Below are 21,209 nucleotides of genomic sequence, written 5' to 3'. Positions count from 1 at the left end.
TAAAGGGGCGGGTTGCCTCCAAAGGGCCAAAGAAGAGGTTCCCCCCTCGACTTGCTTGAAAGCAGCTTGTCCAGTGTAAGCTGATGGAGCACCCACTCAACGGGAGCACCCACTCAACGGGGGATTTAAAATCAATCCAATCCATTAATGCTGGCCCCTGGGAATCTGGTCTTTAAAAATGCTGACTGGTACGTGCTTGGATTGCATTCCTTTCTCTACCTTGCTCTGAATGGGGCCTGTTGCTGGTTATTTTACACCAACTTTGGTTTCACTGTGAGCCCCACACAATGTTCAACACAGAACAAGGTAAAAATAGGATAACACTGCTCAATAACACATTAATATGGCATTTTAATGTGGGGCAGAGGCAGCAGTTAGGGGTAGGGGTAAGGGGTGAGGCAAGGGGAGGGGTCATGGAGGGATTTGAAAGCAAGGATGACCCTCTCTGAAAAGTTTGGGGTGCTGCACTGACCTTGACTTCAGCTTCCTTCAATAGTTTTTTGACTTCCCCTTCCCTGGCGTAGTCCGCAGGTGTGTGTCCCAGATCATTGCGGAGTAAGGGATTGGCACCTGAACATGGAGAAAAGTGAAATTCAACCAGATGCTCCCAACACAAGCTCCAACTCCCCAATTCCAAAACTCATCATCGCAGCAATCTCCAGATCAAACTCACACCCCGACACCCCCCTCACCCTGACACCCCCCTCACCCCCACACACCCCCATTACCCCAACACACCCCCTCACCCCGACACATCCCTGACCCCACCCCACAGCCCCACCTCCTCACCCATTCCACAACCCCCACCCTCAAACCACCCCATATCCCAACCTACAGCTGCCCACCCCCCCCACCCCACCACACACCCCTGTTCCATCAACATTGGGATCTCAACACCATCCAGGACAAAGCAATCACTTTATTGGCAACCCCTCCAAAATAGTCGCTGCTGCTGCCACTGACGCACAGTGGCAGCCGTGTGTACCATCTACAAGATGCACTGCAACAACTCACCAAGGCTCCTTAGACAACATCTTACAAACCCACAACAACTTCCATCTAGAAGAACAAGGGCAACAGAGACCTGAGAACAGCACCACCTGCAGATTCCCCTCCAAGTCACTCAGCACCCTGACTTGGAAATAGATCGGCTGTTCCTTCACTACCGCTGGCTCAAAATCCTGGGACTCCCTCCCTAACAGCGCTGCGCATGCACCTACACCACATGGACTGCAGCAGTTCAAGAAGGCAGCTTACCACCGCTCTCTGAATGGCAATCGGGTTTGGGCAATAGATGTGCGAGCAACGCCCACATCCCGTGAATGAATAAAAAGAAGTGCCACCGTCAACATGCAAACACGCTGCTGTACACAAACCTCCCCGGATGCTTCACAAACTGCGGCTACAGCCTCAGAACAGGAGGGTTTTGAAGGTGGCATTTTGAAAAGGGGAAAAATGTGAGAAGGGTTAAGGAGAGAGTTACCAAGCATGTTGGGAGCATGTTGGCCAAAGACACAGCCAACAATGGTAAAGGGGGAAAGAGAGGATGCAGGGACTTGAAGAGGTCACTGGGCATGAATTGGGACCTGTGTCTGGAGGAGAGGTAGAGTGGGACGAAGCCATGGAAGGGACTTATAAACAAGTGTGATTGTATCTCAGGAACTTGAAGTAGAATCACACAAATACCGAGCAGCTTCTTATACAGCTATCCATTCTGGAATTATATAAATGCTGCATCAGAAAGTAAAGGCAGATAAAAGGCAATGTAGATCTTTGACAAGAAGCTGAGTGTTTTCCACAAGATTACAGCCTGGGTGAATATCCGTTCTCTGGGAGAAATGTGGTGTGCCCCTAAGCATGTATGCTGCAGTGAAGGATTTACGCCCTGCTCTTTGCAATATTGATTGTAGATGTGCAGAGACACTCCTAAGGGTGGCATTGCGATTGTTGGCTCGCACGCTATCAATTTCAGAATTTTATGATTACTTAAGAAATCATATATATATAGATGCTGGATGGCTGCCCCTGGCAGTGCAGCTCAGGGCACTGGAATGTAGCATGCTGCATATGCCACCTGGGCTAAGCTAATCTTGCTGCTTCCTTTCTCATCTGCTATCCCGAGGGTTTATAGAATGATGCAGCATAAAAGCAGGCCATTCAGTCCATCATGCCCATGCCTGCTTTTAGAATTATCGATTCCCTACAGTACAGAAGGGAGGACATTTGGCCCATCGAGACTGCACCAACCACAATTCCACCCAGGCCCTATCCCCATAACCCCATGCATTCACCCTGGCTAGTCCTCCTGACACTAAGGGCAATTTATAGAAAACATAGAAACTCTACAGTGCGGAAGGAGGCCATTCGGCCCATTGAGCCTGCACCAACCCCAATCCCACCCAGGCCCTACCCCCACCCCCATATCCTTACATATTTACCCATTAATCCCTCTAATCTACGCACCTCACGACTCTAGGTGCAATTTTTAGCATGGCCAATTCACCTAACCCACACATCTTTGAGTGTGGGAGGAAACCAGAGCACCCGGACGAAACCCACGTAGACACGGGGAGAAAGTGCAAACTCCACACAGACAGTGACCCAAGTTGAGATGATACAAAGATATGCAGAGGGACAGGTAGTATTAAGGAAGCGGGGGGCTGCGGAAGGACTTGAACGGGTTAGGAGAGTGGGCAAAGAGATGATGGAATACAATGTGGGAAAGTGTGAGGTTATGTAGTTTGGAAGGAGGAATGGAGGCATAGACTATTTTCTAAATGAGAAAATGCTTAGGAAATCAAGAACACAAAGAGACTTCGGAGTCCTTGTTCAAGCTTCTCTTAAGGTTAACATGCAGATTCAGTCGGCAGTTAGGAAGGCAAGTGCAATGTTAGCATTCATGTCGAGAAGGCTAGAATACAAGAGCATGGATGTACTTCTGAGGCTGGATAAGGCTCTGGTCAGACCCCATTTGGAGAACTGTGATCAGTTTTGGGCCCCATATCTAAGGATTTGCTGGCCTTGGAAAAAGTCCAGAGGAAGTTCGTAAGAATGATCCCTGGAATTAAGAGTTTGTCTTATGAGGAACAGTTGAGGACTCTGGGTCTGTACTCGTTGGGAGTTTAGAAGGATGAAGGAGGATCTAATTGAAACTGAAAGGATACTGTGAGGCCTGGATAGAGTGGGCATGGAGGGGATGTTTCCACCAGTAGGAAAAACTAGAACCAGAGGGCACAATCTCAGACTAAAGGGATGATCCTTTAAAACTGAGATGAGGAGAAATTTCTTCTGCCAGAGGGTGGTGAATCTGTGGAACTCTTTGCCTCAGAAGGCTATGGAGGCCAGGTCATTGAGTGCCTTTAAGACAGAGATAGATAGGTTCTTGATTAATAAGGGAATCGGGCTTATGAAGAAAAGGCAGGAGAATGGGGATGAGAAAAATATCAGCCATGATTGAATGGCGGAGCAGACTCGAGTGGCTGAGTGGCCTAATTCTGCTCCTATGTCTTACGGACTCAAGGGAAGCAAACCCAGGCCCTCGGTGCTGTGAGGCAGCAGTGCAAAGCACTGTGCCACCGTGCCACCCAAAAGAGCTATTTTATTAGCCCGCTCCTCCTGCTTATTCTCCATTGCCCTGCAAATGACTCCCTATCAAATAGTTCCCGTTTGAAAGTTCCCATCGAATCTGCTTCCACTGTTCTTTCACCAAGTGTTACGATGTCCATGGGGGATCTTTAGCAGGGTTTCTCCGAGGGCCTCACAGAATACGGGCTCCCTGACTAGGTGTGTGGAGGCTTGTCCAATGGGGAAGGCATGATGTGGATGTGCCGGCGTTGGACTGGGGTAAACAGTCTGACAACACCAGGTTTTAGTCCAACCGATTTATTTGATAGTAAACTCACAAGCTTTCGAGGGGACTCCCTCTTCGTCAGGTGAATGGAGAGTTCTGGCCTCAGACAGAGCATATAAAGCACAGACAGATTAGAGATTACTTGTGAGTTTACTGTCTGTGCTTTATATGCTCTGTCTGAGGCCAGAACTCTCCATTCACCTGAAGAAGAGGGAATCCCCTCGAAAGCTTGTGAGTTTACTATCAAATAAATCGGTTGGACTAAAACCTGGTGTTGTCAGACTTTTTACAATGGGGAAGGAACAGGCCGGGGTTAAAATCAGCTGGCTCCATTCAGGCTGGCGGTTGAACAACTTTGGGGCTGATCTGTACCCCTGCAACTGCTGAACATGTTGTAAATAAAGGGCGACGGTGATGGAAAGTTGGCCTAGGTAAAGTCACTCCACCAAGTGTTGTCAGTAACAATGTGTGTCAGCTGCAGCTCGGTGGGCAGCACTCAAGTCTCAGGTTCAAGACTCACTCCAGGCCTTGAGCATAAAAAATTCATGCTTGACACTCCCAGTGCAGTGCCGAGGGAGCGCCGCACTGTCAGAGGGTCGGTGCCGAGGGAGCGCCGCACTGTCAGAGGGTCGGTGCCGAGGGAGCGCCGCACTGTCAGAGGGTCGGTGCCGAGGGAGCGCCGCACTGTCAGACATGTCAACCTTTGGGAGAGATAATAAACCTCTCAGGTGGATATAGAACATAGAACACTACAGCACAAACAGGCCCTTCGGCCCACAAGTTGCACCAATCATATCCATACCTACCAGGCCTATATGAAAGATCCCATGGCACTAATTTGAAGAGGAGAACCTTTCTCCTGGTCTGTGTCCTGGCCAATAATAAAATCTCACCAACATGAGAAAATTACAGACTATCTGGTTGATTTCTTGTTGCTGGATGTGGGTGGGATCTTGCTGTGTGCAATATGGCCACTGCGTTTCCATCAGTAACTACACCTCCAGAGTTCTGCATTGGCTGTAAAGTGTTGAACGTTGTCTGCTGGCTGTGAATGAACCTACATAAATGCAATGATCTGTTCTTGTCTGAACAAAAAGTCAGTTCATCTCATTCACTAGGGTTTTGCTAATGGTCTGAAATCTGTCCTCTGGTTGCTGGCCCTCTGCCACTGGAAGCAGAATCATAGGATTATAGGAGGCAATTTGGCCCATCAACTCCCATCTAGCCCAATCCCCTGAGCCCCATATATTTACTCTGCTAATCCCTCTAAACCTATGTTTTCTGGGACACTAAGGGGCAATTTAGCATGGCCAATCAACCTAACCTGCACATCTTTGGACTGTGAGAGGAAACCAGAGCACTCCGGGTACTCCAGTTTCCTCCCACAGTCCAAAAATGTGCAGGTTAGGTTGCTTAGCCATGCTAAAACAAATTGTCCTTAGTGCACTGAGATGTATAGGTTAGAGGGATTAGTGGGTAAATACACAGGAATATGGGGGTAGCATCCAAAGCAAACCCATGCAGACAAGGGCAGAACACGCAAACTCCACACAGACAGTGACCCAAGGCTGGAATTGAACCTGAGACCCTGGTGGTGTGAGGCAGCAGTGCCAACCACTGTACCTTATCTGCCAAAGCAATCACGTGTTCCCTTTTTGCCCTCCTTTCTCTCAACTCTAATTCGACACCCTCTCTTCTCTTCAAGAGATCCAGTTGATCCCAGCTGCTGATGAATGTCATATGCCTCCTTCTTTGTGATCAGAGAATCAATATCCCGAGCCATCCAAGGTTCCCTACTTCTACCATCTCTGCCCTTCACTCTAAAAGAAATGTGCTTACCCTGAACCCTGATTAACACTTTTGAAAGCCTCCCACTTACCAGACGTCCCTTTGCCTACCAACAGACTCCTCCATTCAACTTTTGAAAGTTCCTGTTTTAAACCATCAAAATTGGCCTTGCCCCAATTTAGAATTTTAACTTTTGGGCCAGGCCTATCATTCTCCATAGCTATCTTAAAACCAATGGAATTATGGTCATTGGTCCCAAAATGATCCCTCACCAACACTCCTGTCACCTGCCCTTCCTTATTTCACAAGAGGAAGTCAAGTTTTGTCCCCTCGCTAATTGGGCCATCCACATACTGAATGAGAAAGTCCTTCTGAATACACTCAACAAATTTCTCTCCATCCAAGCCTCTAATACTATGGCTGTCCCAGGCAATGCTGAGAAAATTAAAATCTCTATCATCCTATTTTTCTTGGAGCTATCTGTAATCTCCTTACATATTTGCTCCTCAATGTCCTGCTGACATTTTGGGGCCTATAGTACAACCCTGTCAAAGTGATTTCCCCCTTCTTATTTCTCAGTTCTACCCATATAGACTCAGTGGGCGAACCCTTGGATATATCCCCTCTCAGTACTGCCGTGATATTCACTCTAATCAAAAACACAACTCTCCCTCTTCTCTTACCTCCTGTTATATCTTTCCTATAGCATCTGTAACCTGGAACATTGAGCTGCCACTCCTGTCCCTCCCTTCGCCACGTTCCAGTAATAGCTATAATATCCCAGTCCCATGTACCCACCCATGCCCTGAGTTCATCTGTCTTGCCCGTCAGGCCTCTTGCATTGAAATAAATGCAGTTTAATCTGGACTTCCCTTGCTCTCTCTCTTGCTTTTGCCTGATCTGTCTGGTACTAGGATTACTGACACTGCCTTTACTACTCAATGTGCTCTCTTTAACTTCTGTGCTGTCCTCAAACATCTCTTCTGTGTCCTTACTGCTTTGGGTCCCACCCCCCTGCCAAATTAGTTTAAACCTTCCCAAGTGGCTCTTGCCAACCTCCCCACCAGGATATTAGTCCCCCTCCAGGTCATTTTAACCTGTGCCTCTTGAACAAGTCACCCTTGCCCACTTTTGCGATCACTCCTGTCTTATTATTCTCTTTCATAAGGTGCGATTGTGGGGAAGATAAATATTTGGGTTTCGGAGGAAGGTTCACTGTTCCTCTTTGATAATGCCTTGGCTGCATTATGAGGTCTCAGGGTGTGGATGGTCCACTTTGTCTCTTGTCTTTACATTTCCCGCTTTCCCTCTGAATGCTACTTTCTTCCTGTATCCCTGTTAGAATCCCTACAGTGCAGAAGGAGGTCATTCAGCCCAACGAGTCTGCACCGATCACAATTCCACCCAGGCCATATTCCCGTAACTCCACAGAAGATCATAAGACATAGAGGCAGAATTAGGCCATTTGGCCCATTGCGTATGCTCCGCCATTCAATATTTACCCTGCTCATCCCCTTGACATTAGAGTCAATTTAGCATGACCAATAAACCTAACCCGCACCTCTTTGGACTGCGGGAGGCAACTGGAGCACCCGGAGGAGCAGACACAGGAAGAATAATTATTTGTAATTAGTTATTCTCTTCTTGCTGGTCAGACTCTGCTGCTTTTCTGTTACTTGTTTTTACTGCGTTTGTCACTCACTCTTTCCACGTTTATCCCTGCTGCACTCTGTAACTGCTCCCTCTCAGGCTCTGCACTGGGAATGGACAGGACTTTATGGGAGTGGGACTAGGTGCAAGTGAGCAAAACAAGCCCCGTGAAGCCAGGTGCATGCCTCTGGGGATCTCTGCTTCAGGCCTGGATCTGTCCCTCTGATACTCACTCTCAATTAGTTTCCCTTTCATCAATAATGGAATTTGCCTAATCAGTGAGGAATGACACAGTAATCAGACAATCAATGGGAATAGAAAAATGACTGCAATATAATACTGTAGGAGCCCAGGCCATAAATTACTGAGTGAGCTATTAAGGAATCATTATTTAAAGGTGTAGAGGAGGCATTTAAAAATAAAAAAATAAAGTCCCCTAACTGTACAGAGAGGAACTTGCCAGGCTGTAGTGTTGGGATGTCTGAACTTGCCCCTCACTATGGGCAACACAGGGGGTGATACTCCCACCGGTGCAGTGGGCCGAGAGGATCGTGTGTCGGCTGATTCACACGAGTCCCACCAGCGTTTGGGCGTGCTTGCTTCTCCCAGGCTTCCAGTGGATTCTGCACAGTGCAGGAAATTGGCTGGGAAGCAGGGTTAGCGCGTACACAGTATTCACACAGGACTGAATTCTCTAGGCCCAATAGCATCTCCCACCTCACCAGGAGCATTTCACTCCAGCGGGGTTCACACTCGTTCTCCACTTTTAGGCAACTAGTGGAACGATCCTGCTGGAGTGAAGTGGGGGGGGGGGGGTGGTGGTGGCGGTGGTGCAATTGCGGCTCCCCCGGGAGTTGGCTGCGGGGGGACGTGGTGCCCCCTGGACATGGACACCTAGCAGTGCCAGCCTGTGCCCCCTGGCACTGCCCAAGGGGCAAAGTGCCCATGCACAAAAGGCACCTTGGCACTGCCTATCAGACAGTGCCAAAGGGCAGTGGCTATTGTGGGCATGGCCCAGTCCAGAGTGGACACCACCAGAAATCCAGCACTGGAAGACTTGAGCGAGGTGTGAACGCTCGAGTGAACCCCATGAATCAGCCAACGCAACAATTTCCCCGTTTACTACACTAAAAAACTAGCGCTGCGGGATGGGAGAATCACGGCCAGCACCTCCAACAGTGCAGCACTCCCTCAGTACTGCGGCAGGGATTGGATTACCAGGTCAAACCCCTGGACAGTAAGTATAGATCCCAGTGTCATGGTTCATGTTCCCAAAGAACGATCATTCACCTTACTGACGCTGACGGGGATCATGCTGTGAGTGAGTGTGACATCCCGCTATCCACTGTGTGTCCTGGAGAACAGTCACTGCCCCTCAGAGTAATTTACTGTCGGTGGACATTGCTCTGAGGCACTTTGGAGAGGTGATAAGGCTCAGCACGTACACAGGCTTTCAGGATTCAGTCACGCCTGTGAATGGAGCGCTCACTGAGACTATTTAACATGTTTACAAAATACAGCAGCAGTGGTCACAGCTGGGCTGGGAAGAGGAGAAGAGAACACTCTGACCCGAGTAATGTACAAGATTACAGGATATGAAATGGATTCCACTCCTGCTAATCGCGCCTGCTCGGGAAACTGGAGATTGTGATCACCTGACAAGGCTGAGTTTCACATTTTCCAGACACTCATCTGCCCACAACCCAGCCTGGCGGCAAACACAGTCCCCCCGCTGGCTCACTCACCGTCCCATGGCAAACACAGCCCACCCCAACCTATTCACCATCCTGTGGCAACCCAGCCTGACCCACACATATCACCCGGCAAACACAACGCGCCCCCCTGACCCACTCACCATCCTATGGCAACCCACCCCAGTGCACTCACCGTCCCGTGGCAACCCACCCCGATCCATTCACCATCCCGTGGCAACCCAGCCTGACCCACACACCATCACCTGGCAAACACAACCCGCCCCCCGACCCACTCACCATCCTATGGCAACCCACCCCGATCCATTCACCATCCCACAACAAACACAACCCACCCCAACCTATTCACCATCCCACGGCAACCCCCACCCATCCCACTCACCATCCTGTGGCAAACACAACCCGCCCCAACTCACTCACCACCCCGGCAGCAACTGCAACCGCCCCAGTCCCAAAGAGCTATGCTGTACACAGGGAGTCTATTTGGCCCACTGTGGCTGTGCCGGCTCTTTGGAGAACTATCCGATTAGTTTCAATCACTCTTCCCCCAGAGCCCGGCACATCTTAGCTCTTTAACAAATTACTGTTTGAAAGTTATCCAGGATCTGTCCTTTCAGGCAGTCCATTCCAGAGCACAACCACTCACTGAACAAAATAAAGCCTCATCCCAACTCTGGCTCTTTTTACTTTAAATTATTGAGAGGACAGACAACTATTGTCTATTTCTAGTTGCCCTTGAGAAGATGATGGGTGCTGCTGCAGTCCATGTAGTGCAGGGACACCCAATTATCTTTTACAGTCACCTGCACGTGCAAAGAACGGCCCCAGTTTGATGTCACATCTGAAATGCAGCACCCCTGATAGTGTGGGGCTCCCTCAGTACCGCAGCTGGAGTGTCAGTCTAAGATTCTGAGATCAAAGTCTCTGGAGTGGGACCTGAACACACAATCTTCTGAATCCGAGGTAGCAATGCTACCCACTGAGCCATGGCTAGCACCAAGTGTGCAGAATGGTTACCAGGAATGGGGGTGGGGTGGATGGTGGGGGATAGGAAATGTAAGAGACAACTTTAGGGGCTGCACACTGGTGGGGAACCTATACCTCAAGAAGAAGTGAGGCAGGGACAAAAAGGAGAGAAGTGACAGGTTTTATTCCATATGCAACAACTGCTTTCTCTGCGCTGGGAAGCTCGATCACTGACACAAAACAGACCTTAGTTTCTGCACCTGTCCCCTCGCAGTATCCTCTTACCCTGCTGCACATCCCCAGAATCTGCTATATCCTCAGGGCATGCTATTAAACTGTGGCCTCTACTCACCCCTACCCCGTCCACACCCTCCACAGACCCTTCGATTTTCCTCTCCCCCTCCCTGTTCCTAAAGCCTGTTGTTAAACAAGTGCAGAGTTAATAAATGCTCTTCAGATAAGGCACCCTGCTGTGTTCTGCTCTCTGTCTCACTTGACCTGGTCGAGACCTCTTGTCTCCTCCACGTGCCCTGGGTTTTGGATCCCACTCACACCTCCAGGCAAAGGAAGCTGTGTGACATTTTGTCTGCGCTGCTTTCTGGAAACTAACAGATGCTTTGTGTCTGTTTGCGGGGATCCCGCTTTCTTTCCACTTCCTCTCGCAACAAACAACCCCCCCACCCCCCTGCCCCTACCCCCAATCCCTCTCCTCCTTCTGACTCCCAACAGCTTGGGGGAAGTGTAATCGTTTAAAAATGGGGAGGAGGAACAATGGGAAACAGACAACTCTTCATCTTTGACCTGTCGCAGGAGAATGGCACAGAAACAGCTGGACATAACTCCACAGACGCGTGTGGTGTGTCAGAGAGACTGCACCTTTTGTGTGGCACAGGGTGTCATTCACTAGAGGTGAAAGGGCAACTTTCAAGACTGTTTATAGTCTCTCGCAGTAACTGACTGTTTACCAGACTGAAATAATCAGTCTGATTTTGATACTTAACCTGGCCTGACACTGATGCTATGAAACTATTATCTGTGTTGTTCTGTCTCTCACTCTCCTTATGTATTTATACATCCGTGTCTGTCTGCACCTCAGTGCATACTTGTCTGTGTGTCTGCGCACACCTGTGCGTGTGCACATCTGTATATCTACATGGGCGGCATGGTGGCACAGTGGTTAGCGCTGCTGCCTCACAATGCCAAGGACCCGGGTTCAATTCCTGGCTTGGGCCACTGTCTGTGCAGAGCCTGCACATTCTCCCAATGTCTGCGTGGGTTTCCTCCGGGTGCCCCTCCGGTTTCCTCCTACATTCTGAAAGACGCGCTGGTTAGGGTGCATTGACCCGAACAGGCACCGGCCTGTGGCGACTAGGAGAATCACACAGTAACTTCATTGCAGTGCTAATGTAAACCTTACTTGTGACTAATGAAGAAACTTTAAAACACGTGTCTGCACACACCTGTGTGCATGTCTGTATGTCAACATGTGCCTGTGTGTGCGCGCGTGTCTACCTCTCAGGACACAACAGCATTGCAAATTTCTGTGTAAAAGCCTCAATATTTCAGCAAAAGGTGTGGGCAGGGAACAATTTGTGTTGTTTTTGAAGAATTAGTCCTATATTCACTGCAGGACTTAAAACAATCACAAGAATTTGCTATTATGCAGAGTGCTTAGTGTAGAGAAATGCCCCAAGGTGCTGTAACAGGCAAATATGGGCATATATTTCTATAGCACCTCTTGTGTCTTCCGCATGTCCTGAAATGCTTCAAAACCAACAAAGTGCTTTTAGAAGTTCCGTCACCACTGTAAAGCAGGAAACGCAACAGCCAATTTGAGCACAGCAAGCTCCCATTCACATCAACATCATAACATCCAGTTAATCTGTTATTAGTGACATCGAGGGATAGTTACTCCACTGAACCATCAGCCGAAAGCAGAATCAAGACACAATTCAGCCCAGAGCCATGGAGGGGGGGAGGGGGGCTGTTAAAATAGGCAGCTAAAACCTTGAACAAAGAGGGAAGTATTAAGGGAGGGTTTTAAAGGAGAAAGATGAAGATGCCAGCAGGTTTCGGGGGGGAATCCCAGAGCTCGGGGCCATTATGAAGACATGGCCACTAATGGTGGAGCGATTAAAATGGGGAATGCTCAAGAGATTGAAATCGAAGAAGTGTAAAGTTGTCAGAGGGTTATATAGATTACAGATTTCAGGAGCTGGGGATCTGGGCTGTGGAGAGGTGGGGAGAAGGGTGGTTGGTAGCAAAGCCATTCAGGAATCTGGAAGAAAGGATGAATTATTTTTAAATTGTGACATTGTTTAAAAAGTTTATTTATTAGTGTCATAAGCAGGCTTACATTAACACTGCAATGAAGTTACTGTGAAAATCCCCCAGTCGCCACACTTGGTGCCTATTCAGGTACACTGAGGGAGAACTTTTGATTTGATTTATTATTGCCACATGTATTAACATACAGTGAAAAGTATTGTTTCTTGCGTGCTATACAGACAAATTATACCTTTCATAGAAAAGGGAAGGAGAGAGTGCAGAATGCAGTGTTACTGTCATACCTAGGGTGTAGGGAAAGATCAACTTAATGCGAGATTGGTCCATTCAAAAGTCTGATGGCAGCAGGGAAGAAGCTGTTCTTGAGTCGGTTGGTATGTGACCTCAGACTTTTGTCCCGACGGGAGAAGGTGAAAGAGAGCATGTCCGGGATGCGTGGGGTCCTTAATTATGCCGGCTGTTTTGCCGAGGCAGCGGGAAGTGTAGACAGAGTCAATGGATGGGAGTCTGGTTTGTGTGCTGGATTGGGCTTCATTCATGACCTTTTGTAGTTCCTTGCAGTCTTGGACAGACTAGGAGCCCAGACCGAGCTGTGATACAACCAGAAAGAATGCTTTCTATGGTGCATCTGTAAAAGCCCAGCCTGGCCAATGCACCTAACCAGCACGTCTTTTGGACTATGGCGGTCAAGCGGAACTGGAGCCAACGTACAGCAGCAAGCAGTCAGTACGATGGGAATCCAGAACACTTTCCGCATCCCGCATATACAGGCAAACGTTTCAGCAACAGGTGAGAGGGGAAAATTCTCAGGGGAATGGTCAATAGATATTTTGGAATCTAAGGCAGAGAACTGGAGTGCAGATCAGCCGTGATGTAACTGATAGCTGGGATAGGCTGGAGTGGCAGAACGGCCTCCTCCCATTCCTATGGGCCGAGAAGCAACTCCCGTCAGATTGCTGCCTGACCTTGAAGGGTTAAATGATTAAAAACAAAGCTTCTGTTCCACTTATTGTGCTGTTCTTTTATTATGACACCTATTGATTTTTGAATTACTCATTCCGCCCCTTCCCCCCACCTCCCCACTAAAAGTTGCAATTCCAATAGAGCAGCTGAGGAAAAAAAAACGCAGCCAAAGTCAGTGAACTTTGCACCTTAGAAAGTCAGGCCCATCATTTACTGGGCTTGCCTCACACCAGTGACGGATAGATTTCCCCACAGATGAACACGGATCGATCTCAGTTTGGAACATCTCCGTGTCCAGCTCGCACAGCAGCGAGGGGGGAAAGAAAAAAAATGGCAGGCGTCGGGGTGGGCGAGCGCGGAGGTTATTAATCAAATATTATAAGGCGAGGCTTCTAAACGTGCTGCGCCAGCTCTGCGGTGTCACCCAGCTGTTGACCCGCAGATAAAGATGGACCAGTGGGTGGCGACTAATTGCTCAAAGGCTTCGGGGCCTGGAGGTTGTGGCCCTCGCCGGGTGCCTGATGAGGGGGAAATGCTTTGACACTGCAGAAGGCAACAAGGGCAGGTCCAGCTGTCTGTTCTTTATAAAGACGAGGCGGCGGGGGGAGGAGGCCGGCCAGGCAGATCTTTATGAACTACCCCGGTTCAAAGGCCAGAGGTCCGAGGAAGTGAAAGGGGAAAAATGATGCTTTTCATTATTAAAGTGTAATATTTTATTGCCAGTTGCATCGGTCTGATCGATTGGGCCCCGAGTCAACAGGCCTATCAATTATTGAAGTACTTAGTCAAATAGTCAGGTACATTAAAGGGTCGGGCTGGATAGGGCACATAGTAATACTGGGCATAGAATGGTGAGGAATATCTCTGTCCAGTCCTGAATGAAGAAACTTCCTTCATATCTTTCCTTTCCCCCTTCTACACCCAGGTGGACAAAGCAAACACAGGTAGTCCTGACAAAGAGGTGGGGCTTGTTTCTGGGGACACAGGATGTAAAAGCAGGGAAGTTGTGTTAAACTTGTATAGAAATGTGGCCAGACCACATTGAGAAGTATTTGTGAACAGTTCACGTCTGCATAATCATTAAAAATACATTGAGGCACCGGAGAAGGTCATAGAGGTTTACAGCATGGAAATAGGCCTTTCGGCCCAACTTGTCCATGCTGCCCATTTTTTTAAAACCCCTAAGCTAACCCAATTGCCTGCATTTGGCCCATATCCCTCTATACCCATTGTACCCATGTAACTATCGAAATGATTTTTAAAAGACAAAACTGTACTCACCTCGACTATTTCCTCTGGCAGCTTGTTCCAGACACTCATCATCCTCTTTGTGAAACAATTGTCCCTCTGGACACTTTTGTATCTCTCCCCTCTCACCTTAAACCTATGTCCTGTAGTTTTAGACTCCCCTACCTTTGGGGAAAAGATATTGACTATCTACCTTGTCTATGCCTCTCATTATTTAAAGACCTCTATAAGATCACCTCTCAGCCACCTATGCTCCAGAGAAAAAGGTCCCAGTCCAAACAGCCTCTCCTTCTAACTCAATCCATCAAGTCCCGGTAGCATCCTAGTAAATCTTTTCTGCACTCTTTTCAATTTAATAATATCCTTCCTAATAATAGGGAGACCAGACTTGCACACAGTATTCCAAGTGTGGCCTTACCAATGTCTTATACAACCTCAACAAGACGTCCCAACTCCTGTATTCAATATTCTGACCGATGAAACCAAGCATGCCGAACACCTTCTTCACCACTCTGCCCACCCGTGACTCTACTTTCAAGGAGCTTTGAACTTGTACCCTATAACTCTTTGTTCTGTAACTCTCCCCAGTGTCCTGTCATTAACTGAGTTAGTCCTGCCCTGGTTGAATCTACCAAAATGCATCACCTCACATTTGTCTAAATTAAACTCAGTCTGCCATTCATCAGCCCACTGGCCCAACTGATCAGAGCAATTGGAGATAACTTTCTTCACTGTCCACTACGTTACCAATCTTAGTGTTATCTGCAAACTTACTAACCATGCCTCCTATATTCTCATCCAAATGATTAATATAAATGTCAAATAACAGTGGACCCAGCACTGATCCTTAAGGCACACTGCTGGTGTTGGAAAAATACTGATGAGGATAATACCATAACTGAAGAGGTTGAAATACTGGGAATGATTGGATGTTTCTGGGAGGGTGGGGGGAACGTGCTGCTTTTCTCTCAAAACGAGAAGGCTGAGTGGTGACTTCACAGAAGTCTTTAAGATTGCGGTTGTGGGGGGAACTTGAACAGAACAGACACAGAACAGATGTTTCCACATGCGTGGGAAGAACAGAACTAAGGGTCATCAACATAAGATACAGACCAATAAATCCAATAGGAAATTCAGGAGAAATGTCTTTACCCAGAGAGTAAAACCACAGGGAGTGGTTTAGGTGAATAGTAAAGAAATATTTTATCAGGAAACTGGATGTTAAGACGTTCGTTTACCAGTTTAGGGAAATCACAACTTGTTTATTTACAGGTTAAAACTAGAGTTTAAAACTATACCCCATGGTTGCAATCAGCCCCCACGATGACTCTGGGTACAGAAGCCTACGCTGACCAGGTTGATTCTCCACCCCGCTCCCCGATTGGTTTCCTGGCTCATGTGACCCTCACTCTGCATCCTTAAAGGGACAATCACCACTTCACTCCCCCTCTAAGTCCCTTTATACCAATGTCAATACTCAATGTACAGAGTCCCGGATAATTACACATTTAGTATGTGAATGTACTCAATTATAAATCAGGTTTTTCAGGGAGTTTTCCAAATCCTTGGAGTGGTGCAACTCCCCCATCTGGGCGCTGCCACAGGATTGCCTCTTGAGGAGCAGACAGTTCAGTTGTAGCTGTTCCCGTGGAGACATCGGTTGTACCTGCCACAGGACGAACAGGTATTTCAGTGCTAAAACCATCGGCAACATTTCCTGATGGGAATCCACTTCCTAATGGCAAAGCTGGTGGAAGGGAAATCTCTCTTTTCCTCAAAAGGTCTTTCGGACAATCCTTCCTTCTACATCCACTTGATAAGACAGGGCTCCAGTGTTAAAGACAATTATTCCAGTGAACCAACTCGATCCACAATCAAAATTCCTCACACCATAAACGACCGTGTTCACTGACATGAAGCATGACTTGTCTTCTGAGAGCTTTGGTCGGCCTCTACCCTCTCTGGTAAATTTAGAAACACAAGGCTCAGTCTCGCTCTGAGATGACAGTTCATAAACCATTCCGCTGTTGGGACTCCCAGTGTTGCACATCGAATGTCCGACAGCCAAGAAGGAAGCATTAGATTCAGGGTTCCTCTTGACTACTTCTTTAGTCCAGACTTAAAAGTCTGGAAGGTTCGTTCAGCTCGTCTGTTGGATGCTGGGTAGTAAGACGCTGTTCCAATGTGCTTTATACCATTGAGTGTGGTGAAATTTTGATTTGATTTATTATTGTCACATGTATTAACATATAGTGAAAAGTATTGTTTCTTGCATGCTATATAGACAAAACATACTGTTCATAGAGAAGGAAAGGGGAGAGTGCAGAATGTAGTGTTACAGTCATAGCTAGGGTGTAGAGAAAAATCAACTTAGTGCGAAGTTGGTCCATTCAAAAGTCTGATGGCAGCAGGGAAGAAGCTGTTCTTGAATTGGTTGGTACGTGACCTCAGATTTTTGTATTCTTTTCCCGATGGAAGAAGGTGGAAGAGAGAATGTCCAGGATGCGTGGTGTCCTTAATTATTCTGGCTGCTTTGCCGAAGAAGTGGGAAGTGTAGACAGAGTCAATGGATGGGAGGCTGGTTTGTGAGATGGATTGGGCTACATTCATGACCTTTTGTAGTTTCTTGTGGTCTTGGGCAGAGCAGGAGCCCATACCAAACTGTGACACAACCAGAAAGAATGCTTTCTATGGCGCATCTGTAAAAGTTGGTGACAGTTGTAGCTGACATGCCAAATTTCCTTAGTCTCCTGAGAAAGTAGAGGCGTTGGTGGTTAGTTGAAATTCAGCACCTGTGAATACTGTTCCATTGTCAGACACTGTGACTTCATGTATTCTGTGGATGGAAAAACATTGGGGTAATCTTTCAATGGTAGCATGCGATGTCGGAGACTTCACCCCAATAATGTCCATCAACAATGGGCAAAATAACTGCACTCAAATGCACCAAAATAATAAATATGGACCTGTACCCATGGCTGGCCAGGCCATTACCAAGGGTGCAGTAGAGCTGCAGAAGGTGACTTTTGTTGCAATTGACACCGTTCTCAGTGTTTGACTAGGCTCTCGATGTTGGCATCCATGTCAGGCCACCACACAAAACATCCGGCGAACATCTTCATCTTCAAGATGCCCAGATGAGCACTGTGTCATTCTGTTGCAAGTGGCTCACTGTCTGGCACAGCGACATACTCTTGCTCCCCAGAGCATGATGCTATCCTGGCAACTCAATTCATTCTGCGGATAACAGATAGTTTATTTCTTTAGAAGCTGGCTCATTAGCCCAACCTTTAAGTATTTTGTGTCTCCAACTGGACAGAAGTGATCCAAACTCTCCATTGTTGCATGGAAAGCTACACATGCTGAAGACATGCCAAAAGACAGGCTCGTGTATCGTAACAACATTTTGTGCGTTTATGATGATATTACCTTGAGAAGCATCGTGTAACTCGAATTGCTGATATGTAGCTTTGTATAAGGTTGACCTCTGGCTAGCCTTGCACACAGGTCTTCAATCTTCAGGATTGGACAATTATCCGACTTGACAGCTCGATGAACCGTAATCACCATAAATGCAGATGGTCTTGTCTGGTTTCAATACAGGAACAATTGTGTGCTGCCCATTCCGAGAACCAAACTGGTTGGATAGTGCCCAGATCTTCCAAGCACTTTAATTCACTAACTACTTTCTCTAGTAAAGCATACGGTACTGGTCTTGCCTCAAGGAATCGAGGGGTTACCTCTGGGTCCATGTAGATCTTTGCTTGCAGGCCTTTTCATTTGTCTGATTCATCCTTGAAGACACTCTCGTATTTCTTCATCAGTTCGAGCAGTCCTTCCTGCACTTGGAACATTTTGGTTCAAATTAACTCGATTTACTTAAGCCAATCATGGCCAGCAAGGCTTGGTCCTTTGCTGTCACTATGATCTCTGGGAGTCTGGCAGATTGTTGAAACCGCAGCACCCGGAGGAAACCCACGCAGACACGGGAAGAACATACAGACTCTGCACAGACGGTGGCCCAAGCCGGGAACTGAACCCGGGTCCTTGGCACTGTGAGGGAGCACTGTGCCACCCATTTTGTTAGCAAGATGGGATCAAACAGGCAGTGGCAATGTAAATATGAAATTGGCTTAGGGACAGAAATCAGAGAGTACTGGTGACTGGCTGTCTTTTACTGTGGAGAAAACTATACAGAGGTCAGTGTTGAGACCACTGCTCTTTCCAATCTAGATTAATGATCCGGACTTGGGCATCATTTCAAAGCTGGCAGATGATGTAAATGGAACAAACAAAGAACAGGATAGTTCAGATTTCCGGAAAACTGGCGAAATGGGCAGCACACGTGGAGAATGAATTTTTAGACAAGCTGAGTGGGGGTAATTCAGTTTAGCAGCAAGAATGAGGATGTGTCATACAGGTAAAACAGCACAGTTTTCAAATGGGTGCAGAACAAAGAGAGCTGGGTACGTACGAATCTCAGATGATGACGACAAGCTGAGAAGGCTGCGAATTAGGCCAATGGGATTCGGGGTTTTATCAATGGACGCACTGAGTCAAAAGTAAGGAAGTTATAAAACACTGGCTAAGCCTCAGCTGCGGTACTGTTTCCAATTCTGGGGAACTCACAATAGGAGGCGCAGTGCAGAGCTACACCTGGGCAGCAAGGAGGAAAGGTTTCATAATATGGAAACCTATATTATATTACAAGAGGTTTTTTTTAAATGTTCACGGGGTGTGAGCGTCGCTGGCTAGACCAACATTTACTGCCCATTCTTAATTGCCCTCGAGAAGGTGGTGGTGAGCTGCCTTCTTGAACCCCAGTAGTCCATATCTAGGTACACTCACAGTGCTGTTAGGGAGGGAGCACCAAGATTTTGTCCCAGCGACAGTGAAGGAACAGCGATATATTTCCAAGTCAGGATGGTGAGTGGTTTGGAAGGAAATCTCCAGGTGGTGGTGTTCCCATGGGGTTACTCTCCTGAAAGAAGGTTAAGGGAAATCTGATAGAGTGTTTCAGAAGAAATTGTTCCGATAGATTAAAGAAGAAGTGTTCTTCCAGTGGCAGGAGGGTAAGTCAGCAGAATGTCACAGATCTGAAGATATTTGGAAAAATATCCAGAGGCAACACGAGGAAAATAAATTTTTGCTGTGAATTGTTGTGATCTGGAATGTGCTGCTGTGGAAACAATTAGATAACATTGGAAAGGGAATTGGAGAGGGGATATTTGCTGGGCTATGGGAAAAGAGATAGGGAATGACATTAGTCTTGTAAACCTGAACTGTTCCAATATATTTACATCTTTCCTTAAACAAGAAGAGAAATAGTATACACAATACTCCAGATGTGATCTCACCAGTGCCCTGTACAACTGAAGCATTACCTCCCTACTTTTCTCTCACAATAAATGATAATATTCTATTAGATTTCCTAATTACTTGCTGTATCCACATACAAACCTTTTGCAATTCATACACTAGGATGCCCAGATGGCTCTGAACCGCAGAGCTCTGCAATCTCTCACCATTTAGATAATAAGCTACTTTTTTATCCTTCCTGCCAAAATGGATGATTTCATATTTGTCTGAATTATACGCCATTTGCCGGAAACTTGCCACTCACTAAACCCATCTATGTTTCTCTGTACGTTCCTTATGCCCTCTTCACAATTTATTTCCCACCTATCTTTGTGTCATCAGCATTTTTTGCAACGATACCTTCAATCCCTTCATCCAAGTCATATAAATTGTTAAAATTTGAGACCTCATCCCTGTGGCTTACCACTCATTACAAGCTGCTAATCAGAAAAAGACCCACTCTGCAAACCATGCCAATATATTACCCCTAAAACGAGCTTTTATTTTCCTCAATACCATTTGATGTGACACTGTATCAAATGCCTCCTGGAAATCTGGGTACAGTACACCCACCGGTTCCCCTTTATCCACAGCACCTGTGACTCCTTCATGAAAACCCCAATAAGTTACAGAATCCCTCCAGTGCAAAAGGAGGTCATTCAGCCCATCGAGTCTGCATCGCCCACAATCCCACCCGCAAGACAACATATTTACCCTGCTAATTCCCCTGACACTAGGGTCAATTGAGCATGGCCAATCAATCAAACCTGCACATCTTTGGACTGTGGGAAGAAACGGGAGAACCTGGAGGAAACCCACGCAGACACAGGGAGGATGTGCAGACTCCAGACAGACAGTGACCCAAGGCTGGAATTGAACCCGGGTCCCTGGCGCTGTTTTCAGACAACAGTGACCATTTTCAAACCCAATATCAATGTTGTTTGTTTCGATTGAGATATGTTGCGTTTTTTATAGGGGAATTGGGAGTTGTCACTAACAAAACAAAAGGAAGACGGGACTAAAGAAATCAAGCACTCCGAACCGAGAATTGGCAAACGGAGTTCAATACAGATAAGTGTGAGGGGTTGCATTTTGGAAAGTCAAATCAAGGTAGGACTTTCATGATGAATGGTAGGACCTTAGGGAGTACCGTGGGACAGACGAACCATGGAGTTCAGGTGCACGGTTTTCTAAAGGTGAAGATAGATAGGGCAGTGAAGAGGCTTTTGGTATGCTGGCCTTCATCAGTCAGGGCATTGAGTATAGAAGTTGGGAGGTCATGTTGCAGCTGTACAGGGCATTGGTAAGGCCATACCTGGAGTATTGTATCCAGTTTTGGTAGACTTGCTAGAGGAAAGATGTTATTAAACTGGAGAGAGTGCAGAAGA

At 47.1% G+C, this 21,209-nt stretch overlaps 1 protein-coding gene across 1 annotated transcript in view; it reads right to left on the bottom strand.

Annotated features, from left to right (window-relative positions):
* The window catches only part of clpb (ClpB family mitochondrial disaggregase), a 107,795-nt gene that overhangs the window by 54,734 nt on the left and 31,852 nt on the right, over nt 1-21,209 (bottom strand). The window contains exon 6 of the mRNA XM_080197713.1: nt 473-570. Coding sequence (XP_080053839.1) covers nt 473-570 — 98 coding nt within the window. The remainder of the gene's footprint in view (nt 1-472; nt 571-21,209) is intronic.

This window comes from Carcharhinus amblyrhynchos, chromosome 10 (assembly GCF_965287045.1).
Source record: "Carcharhinus amblyrhynchos chromosome 10, sCarAmb.v2.hapA, whole genome shotgun sequence".
NCBI lineage: Eukaryota > Metazoa > Chordata > Chondrichthyes > Carcharhiniformes > Carcharhinidae > Carcharhinus > Carcharhinus amblyrhynchos.
The sequence above is the reverse complement of the archived record's forward strand: the minus strand, read 5'-3'. Positions and strand labels throughout refer to the sequence as shown.